Source organism: Diachasmimorpha longicaudata, chromosome 3, assembly GCF_034640455.1.
Source record: "Diachasmimorpha longicaudata isolate KC_UGA_2023 chromosome 3, iyDiaLong2, whole genome shotgun sequence".
Taxonomy (NCBI): Eukaryota; Metazoa; Arthropoda; class Insecta; order Hymenoptera; family Braconidae; genus Diachasmimorpha; species Diachasmimorpha longicaudata.
The window spans coordinates 6,852,204-6,878,915 of NC_087227.1; the positions used below are offsets into that span (position 1 = coordinate 6,852,204).

The window sequence follows — 26,712 nt, forward strand, 5'->3', positions numbered from 1 at the left end:
CAAAAAACTCATTATCTCAATAGAAAGTTATATTTTTTATTTTATTATCACTTCTATTTTCAATGCCAGTTACTTTCTCTTCAATTTATGCTGTGGTTCTGGCAGGACAAAATACCGATAATGAGATACTTTAAACATTTTTTTGTCTTGCCCTAGCCTTTGTCGGGGAAAATATGGCGTCGTTAATAAAGTTCAAGAGTTTTGTTCGTCCCATAACATCGAAGAAAACTGGGATTTTGTATAATGTTGTCAGGACAAGTGAGTATCCTTAATTTCCATGACTGATCACGAGGTTTTGTCATTAATATTGTTTGTGAATTTCACATTCTATTGGTGGAGTCTATTGTGAAATATTTTTTTAGGTTAAACATTACGTAAGGATCGTATGGAGGAATGACGTTCATTCATTGATCAGAAAATTTATTTGTATATTTATAAATTCTTCATGTATTCATTCTCGGACTCAGATTTCATTGAATTTGATGACGAATTTCCCTGGAATTCAAACTGTTTATATTTATTTATATTAACCGTTCCTCCATGATAGTTACAGTGATGATATTGAATTGTCATTGACAGAGGTGCTGACGAATGAGGATTGGAAGCCTGGACCCTACCCGAAAACAGAGGCGGAGAGGAGAGCTGCTGCCGAGAAGTATGGCATGCCTTACGAGGAGTACGAGCCATACCCTGACGATGGTTGGGGTCACGGTGACTACCCTAAACTCCCAAAGATTGGAATGGCCCTGAGGGATCCCTACTATCCCTGGGATTGGCCAGAAGAAAGGAGAAACTTCGGTGAAGTGGTAATTCTTCTGTTCTTTCTTTCCATTTAAATAGTTAACCAATCAATGATGATCGACAGTTACCCTCATGCATAAATCACAATAATTTCAGCTCCACGTGGAGAGAAACATCCTCGGTGAAGAGAATGCTGACTTTGGAGAGAAACAATTTGTCAGTGATAAGACAGTTTGGACCGTATTTACACTAGTAATAGCGTTTTTCTTCGGAACGCATTATCTCCTCGAGCCCTACCAGTGTTTCCGGCCAGTGGTGCGTACTTTGCACGTTTGTCTTAAGCAAAGATCCTCGTATCTCCTCAATATCAATGACAATAATTATTTCCATTAATTATTTATTAATTTTCTAGCTGGAGAAGCAAATACCTAAGCCAGGAGTCGTACACTACACATTCGAGCCTGCACGCTAAATCAATTAATTCCATAAATAATTTGTAGAGGAATTCGTCATTAAATTAATCTGAATCTAATGGATGTTATGGATATCAATTATTTGTTTAAAAAGAACTGAGGGAATAACAAAATGTTTTAAGATCGGTACTCGTATCTAGACAGCAGGTGGGTGATTTCTTTTCGCAGACTGAACTATTTCTATCGTTTGTACCGGTTTGTACTCATCTTTAAATATTTTGTTTCTTGCTCAGTTATTTTTTAATAAATAATGTAATAGTGATCTCCGTGGGCCACAGGCGGAATTTTTGTGGTAACCAAGGTTTTGCACGACCCCAATGTACTTGGCGGCAAGGGGTTGCAAATGGAATAACTAACTGCTGCACATGATTGCATATCGTTAGTATATCATTGTAGATATATTGATTTTGTTTGTAGCCCCGCGGATGATTAATATTCATTTTAATTTTGCCCGTGAGGTTGGCCGGAAAAAAAATCAACTTTTTTAATTGAACTGTAACTGGTTTTGTAGGAAATCGTCACCTCACGTGAATGTTAGTAATGACCCCGACGATTAGGGTCGCCACTGTCGTTTTTGGTGACCAGCGGCGACAGAAAAACTTGTCTGTTGATAGCCGGCAGGTGATTGCTTTTCCCAAAATGAATAAATTTTGTTAGTTGTACTGCGTTTGTACCCTCGTGTACTGAGCTTAAAATGTTTCGTTATTTCTTCATTCCTTTTTAAATAAATAATTAAAAATCCACCATAAGTAGTGACCTCTGTATGCCACAGACAAAACCGGAATCTGTACGTCAGATTGATCACAACACTGGCCCATCCGTTCCTTTTCACGAAAAACTGATAAACAAAAGAATTTAACAATCCAAAAACAACAAATGATTTTTCGTCGATTATGAGCCGTTCTAATCAACTGCCAAATCTCGATAAATTATTTCGAGATGAGGGTGAACAGGAGTTCACACTTCAGGGCGGGTATGTATTCAGATCCAGAGTCTTTTAACTAGCTGTCGAACATTTATTTTCGAGAAGAAAAAATCTGTTCAGATTAATTCCCAAAAATTGACTATCAGTTATGATGTACCGGGTATTCCACTTGAAAAGGGGCGTTATTACTCCCGGCTTGTTAACCTAAAAGTATGTTGTCTACTTCCCTATGTCAGGTGTGTCTCTCCAATAATCTCTTGATTTTTTCAATTTCTCCAAAAGAATTCTCGAGTGATTTGTCGTTCTGCTCTTCACATCATATTATTTAAAAAAATGAAGAGACCTCGTCCACACCGCGACGTATCCACCAGAACATGTGGAAAGTAGGATTTACCATACACGAAGTGTGCTACTAAAATATGAATTTTTCATTTTCATATGATCAGCTCCAACCTGGCCGCAATATTCGGCACTCCCCAGCGTCTGGAGCTCCCTTCCGCTCAGAAGAAGACCTCTCCCAAGCCAAAGCCCCCCGAGCCCTCCCCCGCAGCCTCTGCGAAGACTGAAGTTATCCTCGCAAAAGTCGTCCATGCGTACAAGCTCCAATCCTCTCAGTACTCCCTCATTGGCAAGCTAGGAATCGCCCTCGCAGGCAATTCCACAACGCACTCCTATCTCCTGATCCTGTACAAAGCCAAACAAGAGCACCTATCAGTGGTGACTGTCACTCCAGATTTCGTTTACACAGTCAGAGAGAACAATTACGCGTGTTATTACGACTCCGCCAAGGACAACTGGTCGATTCTCTTCGATACTCCCGAATCGTCAATCGAATTTGCGCGAGAAGTGGGTGTCGCGAAGTACTTCGTGCAGACGGTGAGACCGGAAGACTCGGTTTTCTCCCAGGATCTGACACCCTCCAGGCCTGATGAAGACACAGAAACAAAAAAAGCGGACGAGAATGACGAGCTGGAGGTGGAGTACTCCATAGTGCCGAGGGTGACACAGCCCCTGAAGCTCCCTGGGACTCCGAAACAGAGTATGAAAATCCGGATAACCAGCGACGAAACCTGGGAAAAATCCCTGATAGGTGTCCACCAAGGCCTAAAGCGTCTCCTGATTCTCCCCCCAAGCAAGCAGATAAGCATGGGCCCCGGATATCCCCGGGAGCAGGACATCGCGATGGAGATCGAGATCATGGAAATCATAAAGCCGGAGGTTAAGACGTCGCCCAAGCCGACCTCCGCTGGAAAAGCCTCCTTGATATTGAGAATGGCGAAAATGGGGCAATCAATGCTGCCAAAGGTGCCAACGTCCACGACAACGGACTCGGAAGACACTGAGGAGGAGATCCAGGTGAAGCCTAGACGGTCACGAGGACATGTGGATCCACCCCACGTGAAGAGTGACACCCCTAGTCCAGTTAAAAGTCCGGAGAATCAAAATTCCAAAAGCGTAGTGCCGGCTTTCGTCCATCCTTGGACACCTGCCCAGCAATTCGTGTCGAATGATGGACAGCTGTACTCGTACCAGACACCAGTTCTTCCGCAAGTGCCTGCCGATCCCAGTATCAATATATTCCTGTCTGAAACGAGAACACACAATGCCGAGATTCGAATGGCGATGTCCAAAATGACGGACAATGTGCAGAAGTTGCTGGACAAATTTCATGCACTGGAACTGGAGAGGTGCACGTCGCCGATGAATGAGAGATCTCTGGAGGGTTTGAAGATCCTGATGGGCCTGAAAAGCGACACTAGATCCAGTGATTCATCGGAGGATAGATCCGCTAAGGAGACGGGAGAGTCTTTGTCCGAGTGCTTGAGAAATTTGGAGAAGAGTGAAAGGGAGAGGAAGGCGATGGAAATGGAGAAAGTCGAGCTCTGGGACAGATTTCAGAGGCTTGAGGGATACCTATCAGACAGCCAATCAGCACTTCACAGATCGCTGAAGGATCTCAAGGATGCGAATGACCTTGCCGTCAAGTATCAGAAGGAGAACGCTAGGTTGGAAACCAAAATAGCGACTATCGAGACTGAGAAAATCTCGTTGGAGAAGAGATTGGGAGGACAGGGGAGGGAGGATGGATACCAGGTTAAGCAGATTATGAATAAAACGTATCAGACGCTGGTGGGAAAGTTCACGGATGATTCTTACAGCACTGAGTACATCAAAAGTGTCCTGGGGAGCACCATCAGAAGCATCACGCTTCAGATGCTGCAGGAGAGAAAGGGGGAGGCAGTGGGGTCTGATGCGGAGATGAGGGAATCAGACGGGGAGTCCAAGATTGCTTCGAGGGGCGAAGAGAAGCTCACGTTGCCTGATGTTGATGGTACCTCTAATCAGGGGATGAATGTAAGAGATTCTATTGCGGACTGTTTGAATAACTCTCGTCAAAATTGCAAATAAATAAAATTGCACATTCCATTATCAACTGATATTTTTATTTTATGTGAAAATTAGTGAATGGAAAATCGAAATAATGTGAATCAGTTAATTCCCGATTTTAAACAATAATCGTGCCCTGAGTGTCTCATCGTCTCCCGAAGACATTTGCGCAAATTTCCACAAGTTCTTAGCGGTTCGACTTAATTAATCTGCCATAAATAATTTTCAAAAATCTGTAGTAGTTCCTCGGGAATGAACAAAACTTGCAGAAGAAAAATTTAGAAATTGTTTATCTTCTCCATTTCTATTTCAATGCACTGCCCCAGTATTTCTCTCAATCTTGCTTCTGTCTTTTGCTAAAATGCTAATTCTTTTTGTTAATTATTTATTCAGATAACAATGGCTTCACAAGAAGAACCTCCGCCCATACCTCCAATGGATCTTGACATCGAGAACGACTGGCTGTCCTAATTATTCAAATGGATGACCCTCGTAATTTTGTTAACTCACTAGAAGATAATTTAAAATTATGTTGCATAAGAGCTCAAACATGTTCTTACAATAAAATATTTTTTCGTACAAAAACAAACGATTTTTTTTCACAATGAAAGAATGGACTGCAATTGTAATACTTGCATTAACTCAAGCGTAAATATCACGTAAAAAACGAAACGAAGACTTGAATCCTACGAAGCATTAGCATCGAGTCCATCGAGCCCCACACACACTCACACGCACAGAACACACATGCGGCTACTCGGCGACTGTGATTCTCTCATTATTTTTCCAATGGCGACGCGGTTCGATGCCTAAACTACATCACCTGCACTCAATGTAAGTAAAATTCGAGCGTAAATGATCAGGTTGTTTGTCAAAATAACGCCAAAGTGATCCAGAATAATTCAATTGTTGAGGAACTGGTGCCACCGTTTGTTGCGTATATTTATCCGTTTCACGAGATAAGTTGAAAGTCTGAGATCACGGTCGACCATCTTGGCTTCTGCCACGCCAATCAAAATGCATAGATAACCTCAAAATTCAATACCGAAATTTGTTTTTATTATTTTACTATTTTTTCCTTCTAGCAATACAGGAACAATTCCTCGCATTTCTCGATCACGTTTTTCCAAACTTTTGGTGGTTTTTTTATGTCAACAAACAAATATTTTTCAAAAATGGAGAAATGCGATTTGAGCTTCCAGACGAATGAAACATGATTACTTGAATTTTCCAAGGATTCTCGGGGAGTATTTTAGGGCCTTTCTTCTGTTAAAATCCTCTATCTGTTGACATCATCACAGTTTTATAATGATTTCATTACATAATTTTTTAGGAGCTATTACTCATTAGTACTACTTTGAAATTTCCTGAATCTTAGGAATACTGAAAAAAATAAATAAAGCATAAAATGCAGAAGTACAATTTAAATGATTTCCCAGTTGGAAAAAAAGTGTGCAATGGATGTAAGCAGTCAGGATGACTATGCATTTCACCTCGGTGAAATGTTCAACAGCTACGAGGAGCTGGAGGAGAAGCTGGAGAAATTCTCAAAACGCTGTTTAGTCCACTACTGGAGACGAGACAGTCGAACAGTGAGCGGTGCCCACATGAAGACATCAAGACCCATCAGTGAGAGACTTAAGTATTATTCCGTGAAATATGCTTGCATTTATGGCGGCCAGAAGTTTCTCCCCAGAGGTGCTGGCAGGAGACAGTCCCAGTAAGTAGAATTTATTTTGTCTTTAATTTTTTATTTAGTTCTATCCAACACTCTAAGAATTAATTCTCCTTCATTTGTTATGATGAACGAAATCTTCATTTTTATTTCACGTCACTAGATCGATTCGAACAAATTGTCCTGCACACATCATGCTGAGAGCGTCGAAGGATGGGAATAAGCTTGAAGTGACGAGTGTCAATAACGAACATAACCATGAAATATCTGAGGTTTGTTGACTAATTACTAATTGAGGAAGATGTTATGAATTAAGGAAGACTCAATCGTTTATTCTTCATTCACAAAATATTTTTTCAATCTTTAAAATGAGCGTGACTCGTTCAAATCAAATGAATCCTCCAGGCTATGTTGAAGATTGAAGAAGGGTAGCTCTACTTCATCTGCCTCTGAATATTGTGATTTTTAAAAATCTTTAACAGGAGCTGTTCAAGCAACTGCCGCAAGAACGAAAGTTGTGTGGAGAGATAAAGCAGGAAGTCCAGGACCTTATGCAGCTACACATCGACCGGAAGAGGCTCAAGGAATACGTCAGACTGCGGACAAATAAGATCCTGAGGTCCAAAGATTTGTTCAATATTGCTGCTGCCAACAAGCAGAAACGAGACATCACTCCAGAACGAGCTTATCAGTTATTCAAGAGAATTCATGACCTGGAGAAGGCACAGGGAGGGAAGAGAATGTATCCGGAAGCTGAGGATGAAATTGCTCAGAGGTTGAAAAAATTGAAGAAGGATGTGCACTCGCCATGGGGACAAGACGTGAGTTTTCTTCATAAATATCAGTTTTCACAGTTGATCCATAAAATTATATTGATAAATTTGAGAGGAAACAATCGCTCACATGAAGAGATTGTTGATATTCAGCTCGAAATAAAAATTTTCGCATTTATTTATTCAGTTCAAAGGTGAAATATTATTTCTCATGATTGTTTTCTACAGGGTCTATCAGCTGATTTCGAAATAAGCGAAGGAAATGACGGAGAGGATTCCTACAGTGCGCCGCTGGTCCAAGAGGAAGTGACAGACGATATGGACGCAACTGAGGGGGAACTCTTGAGGGCAAACAACGAAGGAGACATCATCACCCCCAACGGTCAGATTGTTGGCGAGTTGGTAATGGACGATGGTGATCCCTCAGTCATCGTCGAGTCAATCGTCAATGCTGATGGGTCTGTCTTCGTAGACGAGAGGGACTTCAACAGTTACTGTGATAATCATCTGGGGCATGACAGTCGTTCTTCAGGGTCTCAGGGATCTCAAGTTCTGGACATTGAGACAATTTCGACTCCAATAGAAATTCAAAAAATCTCAAAAGTCACGTCATCAGCTAATCCTCACCTCTTGTCAGATCCCCTATCTCCAACGAGTTCAAAATCATCTCCCATTGACGAGTGCCACGACACGAAAATCTGGATAATGAAGGCAGCCTCTAGTATTCAACCAGACGTGGACAGTTGTCCTGAGGGTGAAACGTCGAGAAATTCAAAAAATATGATGACAGAGGTCCACCCAGACGTGTCCAACGTTGAGGTATTCACAGGTGAGGCCAACAACCAGCTCTTACTGGAACAACTTTCAGTCCTAAGGGCTGAGAAGGGCAAACTCTTCCACGAGACTGAGATGCTGAAACTGAAGAAGGACAAGCTCAAGCTGCAGATCGACTGCTACACGAATGAAATGAAGAAGCAGGAGATGGAGAAGGAGAAACTGAGGCTGGAGATCAAACTGCTCCAGTCGAAGGTAGTTGATGATTCTGGTGATGTTTCTCACTACATCTTTGTGCCTTGAGGCGCAACGTAATCTTGATATTCAGCACCTTGTCCTATTCCTTGTTAATTGGAGAATCGCAGGGAATTTTTTGATAATCATATGTAAAAACTGGATAAGAAATATTGCACCGTTCGTTTTTTTTCGCTTATCAATAATGGATTTTTCAGTTTTTCGAAATTCACAATGAGTATTCAATATTTTTTGTAGGATTTCCGTATTTGAAAAATTTATTTAACGGAGATAATTGATGAAGGAAACTGTAAATATGAACCCTGGCCAATGTGGTGCCGAGAGGGAGCAGAGAATACGATCATTTCTTTTTTCTTCCCACAAAAGAATGTATCTTATTATAATGTACTTTTCGTTATTTAAAAGTGTAACACGAAAATAAATTATTTTCATTAGAAGGATTACGTTTCTCTTTGATACAATTGTCAAATTTATTCATCAACAATCATAAAACATCAAATTGATACGATGATGCCCCCATGATAATGCAGGCATCTGCTTCAGTGTTCACCATCGGTGGCATTTGCTATGGTGATCCACAAATTAATAACCTCTGCATAATTGTTATTTTCAATTGTCAACTTTCCAGAATTCTAGATCTAAAATACGTAAATATCAATATTATAAAAACCATAAAAAATAATTGATTACAAAAGTAAAGTCGTCAAGTCTTCCAGGGAATTCGGGCACTTTGGAGGTTATTCACAGGCCAGCACATAAACAAGATGTTATTAAAACAATCTCTAAGACTATGTGCGCCCGGTTGCTCGCCAAACATCATCTCATGTAAAAGCTTCCCATTTTTTATTTAAAAAAAGAAAAAAACATTGTATTTACCAGATAAAAATTGCCTTTCAGATTTATTGAGGTCACAAAGCCGTTCCAGATGCACATCTCCAGCCCAAAAATGGGATTTAATGGCTGCTGTCTGTGTCGAGAGGCACCCACTGATAACAAAACCGAAGTTGGAGCTAGAACAGAGGGTCCAAGATCTCCTCAACGAGATTGAATTGGAAAACAGTATGAAGAGCGATCACGAGCTGAGGGATGAGCTCGAGAAGAAGCAAAATGAGCTTATGAAGAAGGGGGTGGAGATTGATCCAGAGCAAGTCGCCACTATATCGGCTCAGGACATCGAGGATGCTGGAGATGCTGAACTTGGTAAATTTCCATTTTCCTCAAGGGTAACTGATGCTGATAAGGGCAATATCATGACATCCCTCGAGAGGAAGTTGGAGAAATGCCTCGTGCTGTTGGTACAGCAGAAGGTGGGGAATGATTTGTACTGGCTACCACCTCAGGGGATGAGGGAGGAAGGGGAAAGTCTTCGACAGGTGAGTTTACTTTCATTTTGAACAATTGAAGATCTTAGTATGAGAACATTTCGCAAAATTAAAATTAATATAATGCATTCCGTTTCCTTTTAGAGCGCAGAAAGAATCTTGCGTGCTACGTGTGGTGAAAATTTAACAGCGAAAATCTACGGAAACGCCCCCATGGGATTCTACAAATACGTCTATCCAAAGGCCATAAGAGAAAAGGGCTCGCGCGGTGCGAAAATTTTCTATTACCTAGCAAAACATGTGAGTGGAAATGTTCGGGAGAATGTCAAGTACCAGTGGCTCGACAGACAAGAATTGGAAGGTTCCTTGCCAAAGCCCATCCACAGAAGTGTATCAATGTTCCTCGTGCCAGAATAAAAGTCCAACATGTACTAAAGTAAATGATGTATATAGAAAAATTTTATTAAACCGGTTTGCAATTTTTTTTCTGCAATTACAATTTAGACTAGTGAACAGGCGCTTCTAGTTGTAATTACGATGATTTATTTTATTAGTAATTATTTCATTTCATCTCCAGTCTCCCCTTGTTCCATAACAATGAAAAACCATCCGCGAATTCAATTACAATTCTAGTTTTCCAATGGAATAAATAAAATAAAGAGTAAAACTCTGATCTGGAGCCAAAAAACTTCATATGACGATTATTATATAATACTATATACAGAGAGAAATGATTCTTATTTTCTCTAGAATTTTTTAGATCGTTTTCGCCCTGTGTACTTGGTGTCGTCCCTAGTATCCTTTCCCTGCCTCCTCCTCCTTTCTTTCTTCTCGAGAATCCAGTCCCTAGACTTCTTCAATGACTTTCCCCGCAGTTGTTTGAAGTGCTGTCTCTGGGCGGTGTAGCTGATAGTCGAGTTCTCGGAATCAGCTCCGACGGCCTTGGGCATAGGCATATCTCCCCCAGTCATAAGAACCAAAAAGAACTTCTTGGCTTTCGCACTGTTGGGATAATCTACCACTACACCTCCATAAAATCCAGCCTTCATGGCTTGAGTTGTCAAAAGGTCAATCTGTTCACTATTCTCTGGATAAAATTGGAAGACAGCTCGAGCTGTTCGGGAGAGACATGCGAAGAGGGAGGTGAAGAATGTTTCGAGACGTTTAACAGGATTGTGTGATTTTTTGTCTGCGTTGCAGAGCCACTGGAGGGCAGATATGCTGACAGCTCCATCGAAACTTCCTGCTCGGAAGGGCATGCCCTGACCCATGTCCCCGTGGATTAGATCACCGTCGACTGCTCGGTCCACAGCCACATCTAGTGATTTCAATGGAGGAGCATGAATGAGATGTTCGAGGGAAGTATTAATCCTGGTCACGTCATCCATGAAAATAAAACTTCCCAAATGTTTTCCTTCTACTAAAAATAACAGTACTTACTTAACATCGCCTGAGAAATGTCCAACCCCACCCAGATGTGCCCTTGCTCGTCCAAGACAGTCCCACTGAGTCCAGATCCACATCCTATATCCAACAGAAAGCAGGACTGGTCCTCAGGCAGCAGAAGCAGTTCCAGGGATCGCTCACACATCTGCGCCTGAATATCCATCATCCTGGAGCTACCGACAAAGACAATTCATTACTCTCAGAAACAATCGTCAATTTTTATTCGCAAGTTTCTTACCTGTGTGTGTATTTTCGTGCTTCCTCTTCATTGTAAAACTGTAATAAACAAGAACAAAAATTGAAAAAGAAGTGTCAGCGAAAAATATCTGCTTGTTCCTCCCCTCAAAGTCATGTAATCGTACTTACCACTTCCGGAGGTGCGATGTGTTCAGGTCTTCGTGCCATATTTCGATCTATAACTAGGACAATCTACTGGAAAAACAAAAATAGTTGATTTTCCCCTGTAGACAGTCACTCCACGTGGTTACTACTGAATGAGCTCATGGTTAACCATGTAAACATACCTATATACATCTATTTACGAGGTTGGCGCTGCTGTCGACCCCACGGAACGGTTTGGCGGGCCAAAAGCAAGGGCTTGCGCTCGATTGGCGTTATACCCTGAAATCCCCCAAGTTTTTTAGTGAAAAAAAAGTTGCGTAAATGGCATAAATAAATGACACGATGTTCGTGGAAAATCTCAAGGATGATTTTTACGATGTCATACAGGGAAACGTGAGTAGAAACATCATTTTAGTCCACAAATTATCCTCGGGAATGTATGGGAAAAAATTATTAAGGTTAAGGGAGACTGCTTTTCCATTTTAATCCAAAGGGATTAAACTAAATTAATTGTTTACTTTGTTTGGAGCATTCTGATGTCTTGTGTAGGAATTTTATCATCAAGTTTTTGTGCTTCATGCCATGTCATAATTGAATCAATGTTAATTAAATCTCCGGTAGATGTGTGACCGACGATCACCAAAGCACAAAATTTTGAAAAAATGATCTTCATTAAATCATCGATAATTCATGATGTAACGATGCGATCCAGGTGAGTCACGTCTCATTTTGAAGCGTGAAAGAATATCTTTAAATGGGAGAAAAATCAATCAATTTCACTCTGCCATTGTCCAGTTATTACAAATTAAATAACGCTCATTTTATTCCCCTTTGAAAATAATGAAATTTTCATCCAAAGTCGTCTTTAAAAACATTTTGTGTCATCTCCAGAGATGCCTCCTCCTCGTCAACTTCGATATCGACGCGATCTGCGCATGCAAGATCCTCCAGCACCTCTTCAAAAACGACAACATGCTGTACACAGTCGTTCCAGTTCAAGGAATCTCCGACGTCTACAGGTCGTACCGCGAGAACTGCGACGACGTGAAATACGTGGTAATGATAAACTGTGGGGGAATAATCGACATTGTGGGTCACCTCGAGCCCCCAGAGCACATCACCTTCTTCGTGGTAGACAGTCACAGGCCTTTTGACCTCTGCAACATCTACTCCGAGAGTCAGATAAGAATCCTCCACGTGCCACTCGACGAGGACGATATCCCAGAGTACGAGGAGGTCTTCAGGGATGATTCGTCGGACGAAGAGGAGCAGGAGGAGGACTCCGATGAAGAGGAGTCCCGCCAGTCGAAGAGGAGACGCCTCAACGAGGAGGATATGCTCCGGAAACGACAACGAAGGGAGTGGGAGGAGAAAAGGGACACAATTCTCTTTAATTATTCACAATACAGCCATTATGGCAAGTCATCGGCAGTTCTCATGTTCGAAATGGCGTGGAGAATGTCAAAAGACTCTCTGGACATGGTGTGGTGGGCGATCGTTGGCTCCACTGAACGAGCTATCTTGAATAAAGTCGAGTCCCAGGTGAGAAAGAATTTTTCAACACATTTTTGCTATCATTTCGATGTATTAAGTCATTAATTACATGGGTAACACGAAATAGAATTTGTCTCCATTCAAAGAATTATCAAATTATCGTAATCATCTCAGGTCTCCGTCCTGGAAGCGGGAAACCTCCAGGGACAAGTATCGAGGCTGAGCCATCGTCAGGGTGTGGACGCAGAGAAGCAACAGCAGAGTGCACTGAAAATAATCTACGACAAGGATCTCCAACTAGCCCTATACCGTCACTGGACAGTTGAGTCGAGCCTGAGGCACTCGATGACAACGGCAGTGTCCCTACGACTTTGGTCAATTAGGGGTGAGCAGAGGTTGAAGGAGCTTCTGGCAGAGATGGGCCTACCCCTGGCCCAGTCGAAGCAGAAGTTCTCATCGATGGACCTGAATCTTCGGCAGGAGTTCAGGCAAATGGTGGAGAACCTGGCAACCAAATATCATGTTGAGGACGTCCTTGGTGCCTCTTTCACACTCCAATTTGGCTACAAGTTCAAATACTGTGCAAGTGATATTGTCTACGCAATGTTGGCGCTGTTGGAGTCCTCCAGCAAAGACAGTTCCCCCCACCACTGTTTCCTAGACGCCATGGATTGTCTCTCGAGGATGAAGAAGGAGACCCTGGAGAAGGGGATCGATAAGGCGAAGGTCATGCTGGCGAGTATTTTTAAGACTGCTCAAGGGATTCTTGAGATGAAGAAGGTGATGAATGCTGGATCATTTTTGTATGTTATCATCCCTGAGGGAGTTGTTGACAGCAGACTGTTTTCACATCCACACACATTGCTCATGCTTGCCCAGTTTGTGCTCAAGGCTTATGTCGCAAGCACCAAGAGAAAGGGAGCTGCTGCTGCACCTCTCGTTGCGTCAGCTAATTATGATTTCGAGGAGGAGACTTGCCTGCTGGTGGGAATCCCTCCTGTTTGTGAAGATCAACCGAGAAGGTAGGACTCAACTCGAGGGTTTTTATTTTTTCTCATTAAGTGGGATTTTGCATGAGAACTTTCACCGTTGAAGATGAAAGTCAAATGAAAAATCTTCAATACATATTTTTTCGTTAGAAAATTCATATTTTATGCTTCTCGGGACATGTATTTTATTAGTTTTGCATTCGAGAAATCATGCATTAACCGAATTGGTTGAATTAAAAATAAATTGACACTACAAAAAAATTATCTTAAATATTACAGTCTGTTTGGAAAAGCCTTTGAGCAAGCAGCTAAGAACATCAATGCCGTCATGGATGCAGACTACTTCGATACCACAAGTAAGTACTGTTTTACGTTTACTTTCAATGCAAAAAAATATCTTTTTATTATTTTAAATTAATATTTATTGGCTAAATCTTAAAACCATTTTTGTCTGTATTTTGTTGCAGTTATAAGACTGAAAACACAGGATCGCTCAAACTTCTTCGACGCTCTGGCAACTCTCCTCACGTAATTCCCCCCTCTCCACGAAAACCTTATTTTTTTACACGACAATCTTGATAAAATCATGTAGAATTTTCCTTTTAATTTAATTTAATTTCATTGTACATACTACTGTCCACAACAGTTATCGCATAATCGTTTTATCATCGGCGACCTGTATAGCTTTAATTTAATTAACTTTCGGATTATTTTTGGGATTGATGGGAGTTTAGAATTTAATTTTCGTCTCATTGCGTGCGACAAGTTGATGAAAAATACTGGACCCTGTTTTATTCGATGGATAACGAAGAATGATATGCTAAATGGAAAAAAAATATATTTCTATTATTTTTCATTTATCGTATTACTTCGTCTATCGAATTTCTCAAATTGAAGATGAAAAATGCGGCCAATCGATAATAGGTACAGCTCTCATCTTCATCGAATATACCATGATATTTTTAACCCCGTGACATTAAAATAAAGTACTGAGTATAATCACTTGGTGCCTTATAAATTGAATTGATGTATCATCATTGGTGTAAATAGATCGATTTACTGTGTATGAGTGATACTAGTTTAGGACATATTACTGTCAATTCCTTTCGTTAATATTAAGCTCCGACAATAAATAAATTATAATGAAGAGGTTCGCGTCAAAGTTTTACAAAAGTACCTAATTAATTTCTCATGTTTTTTTTTCCTAATTTGTTGAGACTAAATTTATCTAAAAATGCATAACCATTGCAAATAATTTTACGTTAAATAGACATTAAAATACCCAAAACGATGTTCGACATTACACTACCGTATTCATTGTCAAATAATACAGTGAAAATGGAAAAAAAACAACAAAAGGAGGAGAAATAGTTTTACAGTTCTGTATTGTTTTATTAAATACCCCCGAATCACGAGAATTCTCTGTTCATCGGGAAAATACAATATACAATTTATTCAGCTAGTGATACGATGGGAATGCAATGCATTGAGGAGATGAACTTTGTACACAAGAATTTGAATGACAGTGAGTCTCAGACATTAACTTTATCGCTTTTAGATTTTTGGCTGGCAGCTATCTTGTTGGTTGGCAATTTTTCGGATATAAATCCATCGATGAAATATTGAACCGAGTCGACAGTTATTTCAGCACCATCCTCCATCACTGCGTAAACCCCTCGGGGTATGTCTATGGCAGTTAGCAGTGGTACTGCATCGTCCAAGCCGACAAATTCACGTAATATATCGGACGTTTCCCCCTATAATTCACGGTGGCATCGTGAGGATAGTATTTTTGTTTTTGCTATTGCTCAAAAAAAATCATGAATTGGATTTTACTAATTTTTAGTAAAAGTTTAAAAACTCAAAATTCAAAATTCTGCAGTGAATTGGCATAATGCCAAAACATATTCAAACTAGTCAAACATCTTGATCTTCTTCAATACCTCTTTCAAAAAATAGAAAAAACATTGAACTCACATCCAGCGCGACAAAAAATTGAAGTGTCCCATCAGGATCATCATAATTCGGGTCGTAATCGGGCCTGTCCCTTCTGTATGCCTCAGCTGCTGGCAGAAGAACACTCTCCCCAAACTGCACTTCACAGTCGTCACCCTCTGCATCAATCATCCAAATTGATTGAATTGAATCAAAATTGAAGAATATATAATTTTACGATTTCTCCACCGCATCCTATGAGCTTTCCCCCATTCCCAAAAATGAATTGCCCGCAAAAACAAAAGGAGCACTTAATAAATATTAGTCATCTGCGATGACATAGCTGAACTCGAGAGGCCCACAAATCATGCGCGCTCTTTTCTCAGTTACACAAAAAATTTATTGCGATGACGGTAGCATAATAAACATGATAAATACTCGAGTCACTCACCGACAAAAAGAATGATAGCGGGGCCATCGTGAAGAGAGGTGGCATATTTTTCCGTGAGGATGTTGACAAGTCTGATCGTCCAGGGAAAATTCTAAAAAAGATTGAAAAATAGTATCAGCTCCTGCATTTTGCCCGCCCCTAAAAGCACTTTCATTAATGACAAGTCATTTACCAGCCCCTCTGGATCCTCCAGTAGTTCGGCCCTCCCCTCCAGAGTGATAATATTGTCCCTGGAATCGAGGATCACGAGGGTCGGTATCGCTTGAACGTCGAGTGCAATCGCCAGTTTCTTCCGTCTCTCCTCTTGATTGAAGGGGATCCGCAGCCATGGCATCGACTCCGTGTGCACGTTATACGACTCTTCACTCCTAGAATAAAAAATCTAATATATTTTATCCCACCAATGAAGTTAAGGATATCCGAGTACTCGGACCATTCTCCTCAAGTAAAGCATTGAATAAAAAAAATAACCACATGAAGAGAAGAGTCGGCGAATTTTTTTGCAGAAACCGTTTTTTTTTAATTGCAAATGTTCTTGTGAGCGTTTCTATGAATAATTTATTTATTATTTAGTTATATTATCTCCAATTGTTTTTTCAAAATATTTCGGCAAATGACAGATCTCGTCTTCATATTTGGTTAACATTGACATTAATTTTGTGATTCATATTCATTCAGAATCGTTAAAGTCCTCCCTAGTGTTCCTGCGAGATTAGAAAGTATTACAGAACTACAGAAAAGCATTAATACAACTCTGAAAAAGCTTCTAGCGTCGGGAGTCGAGTTTGGGACGGGGAACGGTTCTTCGCAAAGCTTTATGGAAAATCGATGCTGTATTAAACTCAACTAGGGCTCGTGAATGGTACATCCTAGATATAACTTATTTTATATCCTTTTCTCTCATGGCCGAGACCTCAGATTATCTTGAAATTCCTGTGACCCAGCATAATGCACGGACTTGAGGGTGACGAAGCATGGATTATTTAATTTATATGCATCAAGGGAGCTAGTTTTCCATCAAACAAAATTAATTTTTCCCGGATAAATTTGTGGGGGAAAAAATTCCGTAAAGTATTGATGACTTAAGTAATGAAACGATAATAATCTGACCGAGAAATTTAGAGGAAGATTTGACAGCTATCTCGTAGATTCGTATATGTATTACTCAAAAACACCTCTCAGAGTTGAGTCAACTTGTCTCGTTTCACCACTTCACTACTGAATTGTCTTCCGAAGATCTTTCGATGATTGTTATGAAAATTTTTGAAGATCGTTCGCAGACAAAAATTTTCTACGTAGGCTCTTTTTCGCAAAATTAAATGTTCTTTCTCATTTTTTTTTATCTCACTAGTAATCGTCTCAGGAGTTCTTCCTGAAGTATTGAGTGCTGTACATCCGAAACTTTCAGCCTCCGGATCGTTTTTCTCCCGTGTCGCATTCGCCCTACCACTTTCGCTCATAAAAAAGCTCACCCCCTCGGTATAATCAGCAATTCGAGTACGGTATTTTCACGGCTACCCTGCACCCTGTACAATTTCACCCTCGTGGTAAAATGTCCCTTGCCACGGATAACACTGGGCTATTATCTATATGTCTAAATTCTGTGTGTGCGTATAAAATGTTGCGAGTCCCCGGATCGAGGGTGAAAATTCATTGGTGAAAACGTAACTTGCTGGCTCCAGCGAGCACACGGATGAAAAAATTATATAAAAAACTCCATGTGAATTCACGTGAAAAATCTATAGCATTTCCCCGTAGTTTGTTGTGGTTTCTATTTCTAAATGACGCGTAAAATGTTGAATGGTAAATATTCTATGGAATTTAAATCTTTCATACCGCGCATTCTATTGAGATAAATGAAATCGTCGGCTCAACCTTTCTAAAGTTATTTATTTCATTTTTTAAGAGAAGGGAGAGGAAAAATAGGAAAACATAAATATGAAAAGCTCCAGGTAAATTAATGTTCAGGAATTTCTATCGACAATGACTAAAATGTTTCGTTGAATTTTTAATACCATCTGAAATTTTTATGAATTGAAGACTTTCAACCCCAAGACAATTGAGCCCCTAAATAATTGATAACAATTACCTGTCAGAACTGACGAAAATCACTTCAAAGTTGTGTCCTCTCTCCCGGATTCGCTGGTAAGTGTCTACTAACTGCGGAGTGAAGGCTTTGCAGGGTGGGCACTTGAAAAATGAAAAGGAAGTTCAGTATTGGAAGACGAATTACGCGAATGTTACTGTCATATTTCACGTATCCTCATTTTTAAAACCTGAATTCTTTGATTTAATTAACTTTGCTTTCGATCAAACATTTAAACAATCTGTTTTTTCATAATAAAAAAAAAATCTATTGTTTCATCAACCAATTGTTTGGCATTCAATCCGAATAGTCGTTTCAACAAATACCCAGTGGGCGCTGAAATAAACCCCCTTCACACAATGCCGCAGCTCCTCGTGTAACATCGGTTCATTGCTGTCTCGAGCACCACAGGGCATCAGTGGTCCATCCTCTAGGGCCGACTTTGGATGTGAAGCTCTCCACGGAAAGTTCGAGCCACTAGGATCGGCCACTGCCCTCTCCACACCCCCACGAGTCACCACAGAGCCACTTGTACCTTCCAAGAGGATTAGGGTCGGAACACCGGTTTTGATTCTGTATCTCCTCGTTAATCTCGTCTGCAACATCAATATGGTCATGTGATTTTGCGGAAAATTCTAAAATAATATTTTACGAAGCTCGTACATTAGCCCTCGCAGGAGTGAGCCATCAAACAACAAATAAAATTGTACCGAAAACAAATTATGAGGTTTACATAAGATCCATTCCCTTCATAAACATTAAAATAAATTCATTTGATTATTTAATTCAGATAGATCCACTTATTCTATTGAAATAAAGTATTTTTCTGTTCGTAAGCTGTACTTAAGACCTACATTTTAATAAAAAGTTTTCAAGAGCATCGCGAGACGAAAAAAAAAGCTAGACGCTGACTTTATCGTAAGGCACGTCACGACCCTGTGGGTTGGATTGCCTCTCCCAATCGTCTTATCTATCCCCTCGCAGGGTTTTTTTTTTCAACCCCTGAAAAAGAACGCTCCTTTATTTCTCCTTCTCACGTGAACTGTGTACATGTAAACGCATGTACAGCTCCAACTTCGATTTTCTCGTTGCGTTTCCAAACCCTTGGGGCCACTCAACAGCGGAAAATAACTTCCGTTTCCTTTTTACTTGTTTCCCCAATTCCCTCTCATTTTCGTCTCTCTCTGTCGTACTGAAACGACTGTCGAAACATAGTGGACGACGCCGCGGCATCCGTCGAGTATAATTTTTTTTGCTCTACCGTTTGCATTGGGGATGAAAAAAAATATATATGAATGCCGAGGTCTGAGGGACAACCAGAACCTTTGCAACAGTGAAAACAGCTGGGAAATGAAGAAACTGTTGGACGATGGGTGCAAGATTGAACACCCCGAAGACTCGAATGAATGCAGACACAGCCCCATGATTGCAATCTTTTTTTCTCTCATTCTCCTGAAAATTTTATCCCTCGGTTCCCAGTTTGTCGCGAATTGAGACTGGATGGTGAATTGGAACGAGTTTTAAAATGGCAACGTGAATGTGAAATTGTTGGAATTTACCCTGGGCATTAGATTCGAAGATATAAAAAGAATATGAAGACCCTAAACAATCGCTTCTATCATTCTATTATTCCCACCCACTTGCCTCAGACCTCCCTCATTCCTGGTGCGACTCTCGTGCTCTCCCCCTCGGACGAGCAATGAAACCCATTCCCAATGAATGATAACACAATGCCAGGGGTGCCAGAAATGGCTTGGGGGAACGTGCGGTATAAATTGCGTTCTGCAGACGGATGTTTTCCAGTCGAGTTCCAAGTACTATGATAAAAATTACGAAATTTTCAGAGTGAATATCTTGTGGTAGAACGATTGATTGCTATTTCGAGAAGTCTGAGTGACCATTTTTGGAAAGTGAATAGCAATAATGTGGAACAATAATAAAGAGGTCAAATTAGAAGTACTTATCTTCATTAACAGCCTCGAAGCAATAGATTTTTTTCCCGATGGTTTAAAGCATTTATTGATTTTGTGGGAATTGGATGAAGCCAGTGCAACGCCATTAAACGACAATAAACAATTACCATCATTGTTTGAAAATGCGAAGTGGGTGAGCCGCCATTTTTCAGGACGATAGATAGAGAGAGGGAGTATCCAAGATGGCCGTGTCCAGTCCTGCCAACTGCTTCGTATCTTCAAATATTTTCTAAAATGACTTATTCACTAATATTGTGATGATGGTAAGTTCATTGGAGATAAAAAATAGTCTCCTGATACGAACAAAATTGTTCCCATTAATCAAACAAAATGTGTATATCGACTTTTCCCTGAATTGACCTTGTAATTGCCACAGAGCTGAGCGGTAGCACCGAGTATACCCCCAAGGGCTCTAAATCACGAGAAAGGTAAGATCTAACCCAAGAGCGAAGGGACTGGCAGCCTTAGCTGGATTTCATAAATAATCCCTCCTCCCCCAAAGGGCAATATTCCTCAGGGTGTCTGAAAAACACGGCCTCTGCCACTGCAGAAATTACCGAAGCCGGGGAAAGGAGAATCCATCACAAACTAGGGTGGATTCTGCGAGTGTGTGAGGTCGAAGACCCCTTCAATAAAGTATGTGACGTGAAATATACCGCAGTTCTAGCGAATTGCTAAATGACGGTAAGGGAGATGAATGTCAGACAAAGAGAATATTGTTGCTTCTCACATTAGACAGGGGAGTTGTTGCTCTCTGATTCTGATGCAGACGTAATTACCCTGAGCAGTGGTCTCGGTGGTGGAAGTTGTTGGTCGGTGACACGTGATATCCATTGAATTCATTCCTCTGGACTTGTTTTGGGGATATTAATCGCATGTGGGGGCATCGATTACCGGTGCAAATAAGACAGTAACACCCGGATGTGTTGAACTTGATAGCAGCATGACGTTCACAATTCCATGATCCTAGATTTAACTCCCATACCAGGTCAGGCTTCAAAGTTATTGAGTTACCTGGAGATATTAAAACAATGAAGGAATAATTAAATTACGTAATTAATTCAATTCCAATCCAATCTTTATATTTCTTTTCCAAGCCACCCAGCGAATTCGATTTTCATTTTTGTAGGCATTACGTGTAATTGATAAGCCAGAAGGCAGTATCAATCCACGAGGCACATCCCTTCACCCATCTGCCTACAACAACGTATTGACCGAGGTCTCTTTACCAGCCTCCCCTCCATGCTTGCCTGTATATATTCAAACAATCCTCCCAATCTGCTCCACGGATTGATGGGTACCAGACCACAAGGCAGCAAATATCCACAATCGCCGAGGAACTCTGCATTCCAACCGCTCCTCCGCGTCTACCCCTTCTTTTGACAGATTCCTCGCAGAAGAGAATGACATGACGCACACGCGATTATCCCTAATAGCTGAAATCGATTTTCCCCCGTTCGATTGTGTATGTATACAACCGTGATAGTTAGGGGTGAGGCTATCAACTCGGGGTTAATTTGGACTAGATGGAATATACCAGCATATAATCCTACGCTCGAGGGTAAATGCCACGGAGGTGACGGCCAACACCGCTGATGCTGGCAAGTATTATTTTTTTTCGATTCGGAAAGCGGCGAATTTTCCGGTAACTTCTGAATTTAAGGGGATTGCTCCCGGCTATACAAGGGGCTTGTTATATCCCCAAGAGTCAGTTTGGGATTTTGTTGGAGCAGTGTTGTGAGAAGATTGGCTAATCAGATAAGGGCATATTGAATTGGAAATTGGGTGAATTCAGCACTGATGGAAATTAACTCATTCGATTTCGCCAGGAAATTTTTCAGGAAAATATAGAGTACCCCAAAACGATTTGTATGGCTGCCCAATTAGCAATGGGGTGAGAAATTCCTGAGGGAAATTCTGGTGGTTAAAAGGCGAAAGAGGTCCGAAGTTGTGAACACGAAAAAGTTCCAGTCCTGAAATTTTTCAATCTCATCAAAAATCCGGCGTTCACTGTTCGAAAAAAATACAGTTGAACACCCCATCGTCACATCATCGTTATTGACACGTTTCATCCCCGTCCATCCCACCCCCGACAAGAGGGCGTTCGTGTCTGAGGTGCGTCACCCGTCACCGACAACCTTTTCCTGAGTTAACGATGATTCCAGAAGATTGCAAAGATATTTTATCTCCAATGTTTTTGAGAAGGAAAACGTCAGCTTGATTGATGGTCCTTTGAGATGAAAAAAAAAATGCTGAAGGTACTTGAGCCAGCCTCGGCAGCGGTACGATTTATTTACCGAGTTCGAGGGTCTCCGGTTGTACATACAAATAATTTAGTGCTCAGAACTGACATTAATAGAGCGCCTGAAAAAAATTATTACTCCGGTGGTTTGCTGCACACCGAGAAAAAAATATAATTTCGTCAACGATATTTGTTTTGAACAACCAAATACCTGAAAGTGTCATTCATAAACCGATCAAAGCGATGTGTGATAATCATTGTTAAAAAAAATTCCTTCAAAGGATTAAAAAATTCTGGCAAATGATTTTTATTTACCTCCAATGTGGTTCGTCCACATATGCATAAAACCATAAATACGATGCGGAAAGAGTGAAACACAGACTGCAAAAGAGTAAAGTGGAAGGGACGCAGAAAAGTTGTCGTGACAACGGAAGGCCAACTCGTCTCTCCCGTGTCTGGCCCCTTTATTCCCTTTTCCCTTCTTTTTTTTTTCCTTGTCGACGCTTTCCCTCGCACGTTTGGCCGCGCTGAGGGGGTGATGCTTCGAGCCACCGAACCCCAACAGCGATGGAGCGAGGGTAGACCGTCTGCGAGAATGCTCGCAAGGCAGAGAGAAAGCCCCAGGACATTACTGCATCATGCATTTCTCGCGTTTCTCAAAAATGTACTCGAGTAAGGCGGGTTCGTGCTCGATGGGCAACAGCATTACGTATTCAACTGGTACGTGTCTACATGGAGAATTGGAAAATCTTCGTTCTAACAAGTCTGTCATCTCCTTCGTTTGCAGATCCATTTTTTTCCTTTTTTTTTCAAACTTCATTAAGTTTCTCAGACGATCGATGGCTGCATTATCCGAGCTCCCCTCGATTATTTTCAACGCTCCAGTGATCGTCTGGTCTTATACACTCCACCTCCAGCTCCTCACCAACAGAAATCCTCACTCGAGTTATAATTAACATAATGCGCAGGTTTTTTTCCCCTGGTTTCGTAAATAATTCTCTCTCAAGAACACTCGGTTTTTCGGTTTTCCTTGGAAAAATTCCGTACGCTTTTTTTCCCTCTCAAAGAACGCCTTTCTGTTGGAATAGATGAAGAGCAAAAAGGGCTTGAGATGTGTTTTGCCTCAAGGGGGGATTTCTACTTCGTGTGTTTTTTTCTCCTACGATGCTCTTTTCTCCTTTTTTCCCTCATTCTGCATGCATTTGGTGAATGACAGCCCATCTATCGAAAATGTGGGTCGCCAACCAATTCATGATGAGTGGAGTGTACTCTGCGCTGAAAGTATACTACTTCAATATTTTTTATTCGGAATTTCTCACAATCAGAAATATCTCTGTGAGTACGCAGTTTATAGAATATTGTTGTTTCTCGAGAAAAAAATACTGAAGTTAAAAATGAAGTTGCCTCATGAAGATTTGCCCAGTGTGGTTCATGCCTGCTTGCACTAGAGACACATAAAGAATTATGACTTGATAATGGCTAGGTGCATGTGCAGCTGTGGATTTTCCTTTGAAGTGTAATGACAAAGGCTCACTCCCTCAGCAGGAAATCACTCCTCCGAACCACTCACGGACTCGAGCCCTCACTCCCTTCTCCTGATATGACAGACTCAATATCGTTCAGACAAGTCAATAAATCGAATCAAATTCTTCAAAAATAGGGGGAAATCACTCGTGAGCAGATGTTGATTCTTATGACCTCCGAATCTATTCATCAAAAATGCATCAATACTTCGCAGCTCCTTCATTCTTCTTTTATTCTACCTCAATCACTTAATGCCCAATTAAAACTCGCTTGCGTCGTTGAATGAGGAGTAGAAGTACGGAGTTGCTTTCTGATCACACCAATTACCTGAAAAATCCCTCCTCCCGAATGTAAATGATAATAAAGAATTGTGCGGTGGAATAAGCCCGGGCTTTCTCTGAAATTACATATTCAAGTGAACGACCTGTACAAAGCAAGTTGCTGTTGAGAAAAATGTTCTGACTTACAGAACTCGCCTGTTGTACGACTTCAAACTATTTTATTCATCCAGACCTCTCTTTCGACCAATTCAGAAAATGAAATAAAGGAGTATTTCATTTGTCATTCGCATAATATTTCATTTTGCATAAAGCGTCCGATGTTTCGAAGCTTGAATGAAAAAAAGTGAGGGATGTTAGACATCCTGTTAGTAAATTTCACGTTTTTTAAATTTTTCTGGCAATTTATCGATCAGATTCACGCGAAAAATATGACTTTCTTGCGTTTTGTTGTTATTTAATGGCTCACGAAGTTTCGTGACACTGCGATAATTTTTATGCGTTTTTTCTACAGTTTTCTGATTCTTTTTAACAGCTTCGAAAAAACGCAGGAAAATGTGGGCACCGTCTTGAACTTGGAGACTCATTAAATAATAAAAAACGCACACTGGGAAGAAATCTTATTTTCCCAGAAGAGCACTAGATTAGCAGAATAATCTAGAATAGAATATTTGTTGCTACAGTATACAGTTAGCCATCATCAATAAAAATAGAAATAAAAATAAGAAATTGCCGGTTCTATCCTAATCTCAATCGACAAATATCAATAAATCTCCCTGGCAGGATATTTTTCCTCGTCAATGCCACCGTAAATTCCAAGAACAATAAAAAAAGCATGAATTTTTGGGGAAAAATTGTGTAGAACATCCTCACGTTATTTTTAACAATAATTTCTAAATAAAGCAATTACCCTCACCTTTCTCTCGTAATCTCGATTAGGTACAGCTAGCCACGGCAAATCCGCCACATGATTGCGAAAGCTCTCCTCAAAATCCAGTACATCAGCAACATTACTCCAGAGCACCACATGCACTACCTCAAATTTCCTCTTCTTAACCCCCTCCCCATGATCTCCATTCACAACAACACCAGCATTGATATTCTGATACAAGTCGATCAATTGTCTCGTGAAATCATCACACGTGGCGCCAGGATTGATAAAGCTGAAGTAAACACCGATGATGTCGCACACTGGGACTTTCTCGCCGACAAGTGCACTGTTAACATCAACAAGTTTTCCACTATCACTGCAGTGAAGCAATTGTTTACCGAAGAGCCTCTGCTGCCAGGGTTGATGACGAGTGTTGTCGCTGGTGGATGACAGGGACAGATTGGTGCACGATTTTTTTGGTATTGCACCAGACGGCACGATGTTCTCGGTACAAGCCATTGTGCCCAGTAATTCGTTGTCAATGTATTCAGTAAAAAATAATGTTGACGGTTTGACGCTCTGCGCTCCACTAGCCAGACGCCGGGAGGCAAGCCACGAGACTAGTCGGCGTCTGCTCATGCGGGGGAGACTCCCCCACTTCTCTTTATTGCAACCGATGTGTTTGTTGGGGGAGAGGGATATTGCTGTTTTCGCATTTAAAAATATGGGAAACCTGGCCAGATGTCTTACCCGGCTCGAAGAGAAGCAGAAGGGCTGCAGACGAGATTCAGATTGATCTGGGTCTCGTCTTCAACATTCCAGACACGAATACAATTGAGGTTAGAGACGAGATCAGCACGAGACCCTCATCGAGGCGAAGGTCCCGTCGAGATTAAATTTTTCCTTTGTTTACCAGTTATTTGGAATATTATGGATTTGCATTGAAAAACAGAAAATAGTTCAATCCATCAGTGTTCTCGGTTCGATCATCAGCAGGTGGACGATAGGCTTGTTCCTGCTCATCTCAGCAGGACGAGATGCAGAGGGGAATGGAATTTTAATTTTTCATTCGGCTCGATACAAGACGATCCTGTGCTTATTGTTTACGAGATGAAACGATATTAATTCCAACGAGATTGAGATGGGAGCTGGCAAAATGTCGTCTTGTCTTGTGGGCAGCCCCATTGGAGAGCAAACGAGCTTGGCTGGAGGAATTCAAGGAATTCGATGTGAACGTGCAGGAATTCAGTGTGGAGTCGATGAAGAAATGTTGTGTCCCTCGTTGACAAGTGAAATTTCGGGTGAGGCTTTGGTAATCGGTTTGGGGCATTCGGGATTCATTTTGATGCAGTTTCATTCGGTTCAGGTGGACGAGACGTTTCGGAAGTGTTCCAGTCTGGGAAAATTCAGGAAAAATCCTACTGGTGAAAGTGAGCACACGAACCGTCGGTCTCATGAAGAGATCTTTCCTTTCAGTTGACGAGGATTAAACCCCCAGCTCCCAGAACGTCTGGTTGTCCCGAAATTCATGAAGACTCTTCCTCTTATCGTCAGGAACATTCGAGCGTTTACAGAGAAGCTCAGCTCTGCGCTGAGTTATCGAAGAATCTCCAGGATTTGAGAGGAATGGTTAAGTTTTCGTGATAAAATTTTTTATTGGGAAATTATGACAGATAAAAAAGGGGAAGAGAAAATTACGTTCTCTCAGATTCCCAGATATTCACGATCTACTTGAAGAGGTTTACGACTTCACAA

At 41.0% G+C, this 26,712-nt stretch overlaps 7 protein-coding genes across 10 annotated transcripts; 5 read left to right on the forward strand and 2 right to left on the reverse strand.

Annotated features, from left to right (window-relative positions):
• Window positions 1-98: 98 nt before the first annotated feature.
• On the forward strand, window positions 99-1,273 carry LOC135160613 (NADH dehydrogenase [ubiquinone] 1 beta subcomplex subunit 8, mitochondrial). Its single transcript, XM_064117340.1, has 4 exons — window positions 99-258; window positions 580-806; window positions 898-1,056; window positions 1,154-1,273. Exons 1-4 carry the CDS (start codon window positions 174-176, stop codon window positions 1,211-1,213), a joined length of 531 nt encoding a protein of 176 aa, XP_063973410.1. The 5' UTR covers window positions 99-173; the 3' UTR covers window positions 1,214-1,273.
• Window positions 1,274-1,986: 713 nt separating this feature from the next.
• On the forward strand, window positions 1,987-5,116 carry LOC135160582 (FK506-binding protein 15-like). The gene is made up of 3 exons (XM_064117278.1): window positions 1,987-2,187; window positions 2,586-4,494; window positions 4,921-5,116. Exons 1-3 carry the CDS (start codon window positions 2,108-2,110, stop codon window positions 4,996-4,998), a joined length of 2,067 nt encoding a protein of 688 aa, XP_063973348.1. The 5' UTR covers window positions 1,987-2,107; the 3' UTR covers window positions 4,999-5,116.
• An 868-nt stretch (window positions 5,117-5,984) lies between these two features.
• Window positions 5,985-8,444, forward strand: LOC135160590 (uncharacterized). The gene is made up of 4 exons (XM_064117295.1): window positions 5,985-6,247; window positions 6,366-6,474; window positions 6,685-7,023; window positions 7,204-8,444. Exons 1-4 carry the CDS (start codon window positions 5,985-5,987, stop codon window positions 8,050-8,052), a joined length of 1,560 nt encoding a protein of 519 aa, XP_063973365.1. The 3' UTR covers window positions 8,053-8,444.
• Window positions 8,445-8,513: 69 nt separating this feature from the next.
• On the forward strand, window positions 8,514-9,809 carry LOC135160601 (large ribosomal subunit protein mL46). Of its 2 annotated transcripts, none has more exons than XM_064117315.1 (4): window positions 8,514-8,651; window positions 8,721-8,829; window positions 8,902-9,377; window positions 9,471-9,809. In XM_064117315.1, exons 1-4 carry the CDS (start codon window positions 8,523-8,525, stop codon window positions 9,741-9,743), a joined length of 987 nt encoding a protein of 328 aa, XP_063973385.1. In that variant the 5' UTR covers window positions 8,514-8,522; the 3' UTR covers window positions 9,744-9,809. The 2 variants fall into 2 exon arrangements, with proteins under 2 accessions (XP_063973385.1, XP_063973387.1); XM_064117317.1 differs by having other exon boundaries at window positions 8,524-8,651; window positions 8,713-8,829.
• LOC135160607 (probable 18S rRNA (guanine-N(7))-methyltransferase) lies at window positions 9,768-11,296 on the reverse strand. Its single transcript, XM_064117326.1, has 4 exons — window positions 11,139-11,296; window positions 11,011-11,048; window positions 10,767-10,945; window positions 9,768-10,644 (listed from the first exon to the last, which is right to left on the reverse strand). The coding sequence occupies exons 1-4, from the start codon at window positions 11,175-11,177 to the stop codon at window positions 10,073-10,075; spliced, it is 828 nt and encodes a 275-aa protein (XP_063973396.1). The 5' UTR covers window positions 11,178-11,296; the 3' UTR covers window positions 9,768-10,072.
• Window positions 11,297-11,334: 38 nt separating this feature from the next.
• LOC135160586 (cell division control protein 45 homolog) lies at window positions 11,335-14,746 on the forward strand. Of its 2 annotated transcripts, none has more exons than XM_064117286.1 (5): window positions 11,335-11,507; window positions 12,006-12,656; window positions 12,783-13,630; window positions 13,877-13,953; window positions 14,065-14,746. In XM_064117286.1, the coding sequence occupies exons 1-5, from the start codon at window positions 11,457-11,459 to the stop codon at window positions 14,127-14,129; spliced, it is 1,692 nt and encodes a 563-aa protein (XP_063973356.1). In that variant the 5' UTR covers window positions 11,335-11,456; the 3' UTR covers window positions 14,130-14,746. The 2 variants fall into 2 exon arrangements, with proteins under 2 accessions (XP_063973356.1, XP_063973357.1); XM_064117287.1 differs by lacking the exon at window positions 11,335-11,507 and adding an exon at window positions 11,578-11,826.
• Window positions 14,747-14,965: 219 nt separating this feature from the next.
• Window positions 14,966-26,692, reverse strand: LOC135160587 (nucleoredoxin-like). 2 transcript variants are annotated; one of them, XM_064117288.1, is made up of 7 exons: window positions 25,003-26,663; window positions 18,396-18,665; window positions 18,073-18,173; window positions 16,156-16,351; window positions 15,984-16,074; window positions 15,575-15,711; window positions 14,966-15,354 (listed from the first exon to the last, which is right to left on the reverse strand). In XM_064117288.1, the coding sequence occupies exons 1-7, from the start codon at window positions 25,594-25,596 to the stop codon at window positions 15,130-15,132; spliced, it is 1,614 nt and encodes a 537-aa protein (XP_063973358.1). In that variant the 5' UTR covers window positions 25,597-26,663; the 3' UTR covers window positions 14,966-15,129. The 2 variants fall into 2 exon arrangements, with proteins under 2 accessions (XP_063973358.1, XP_063973359.1); XM_064117289.1 differs by having other exon boundaries at window positions 15,257-15,398; window positions 25,003-26,692.
• Window positions 26,693-26,712: the final 20 nt, after the last annotated feature.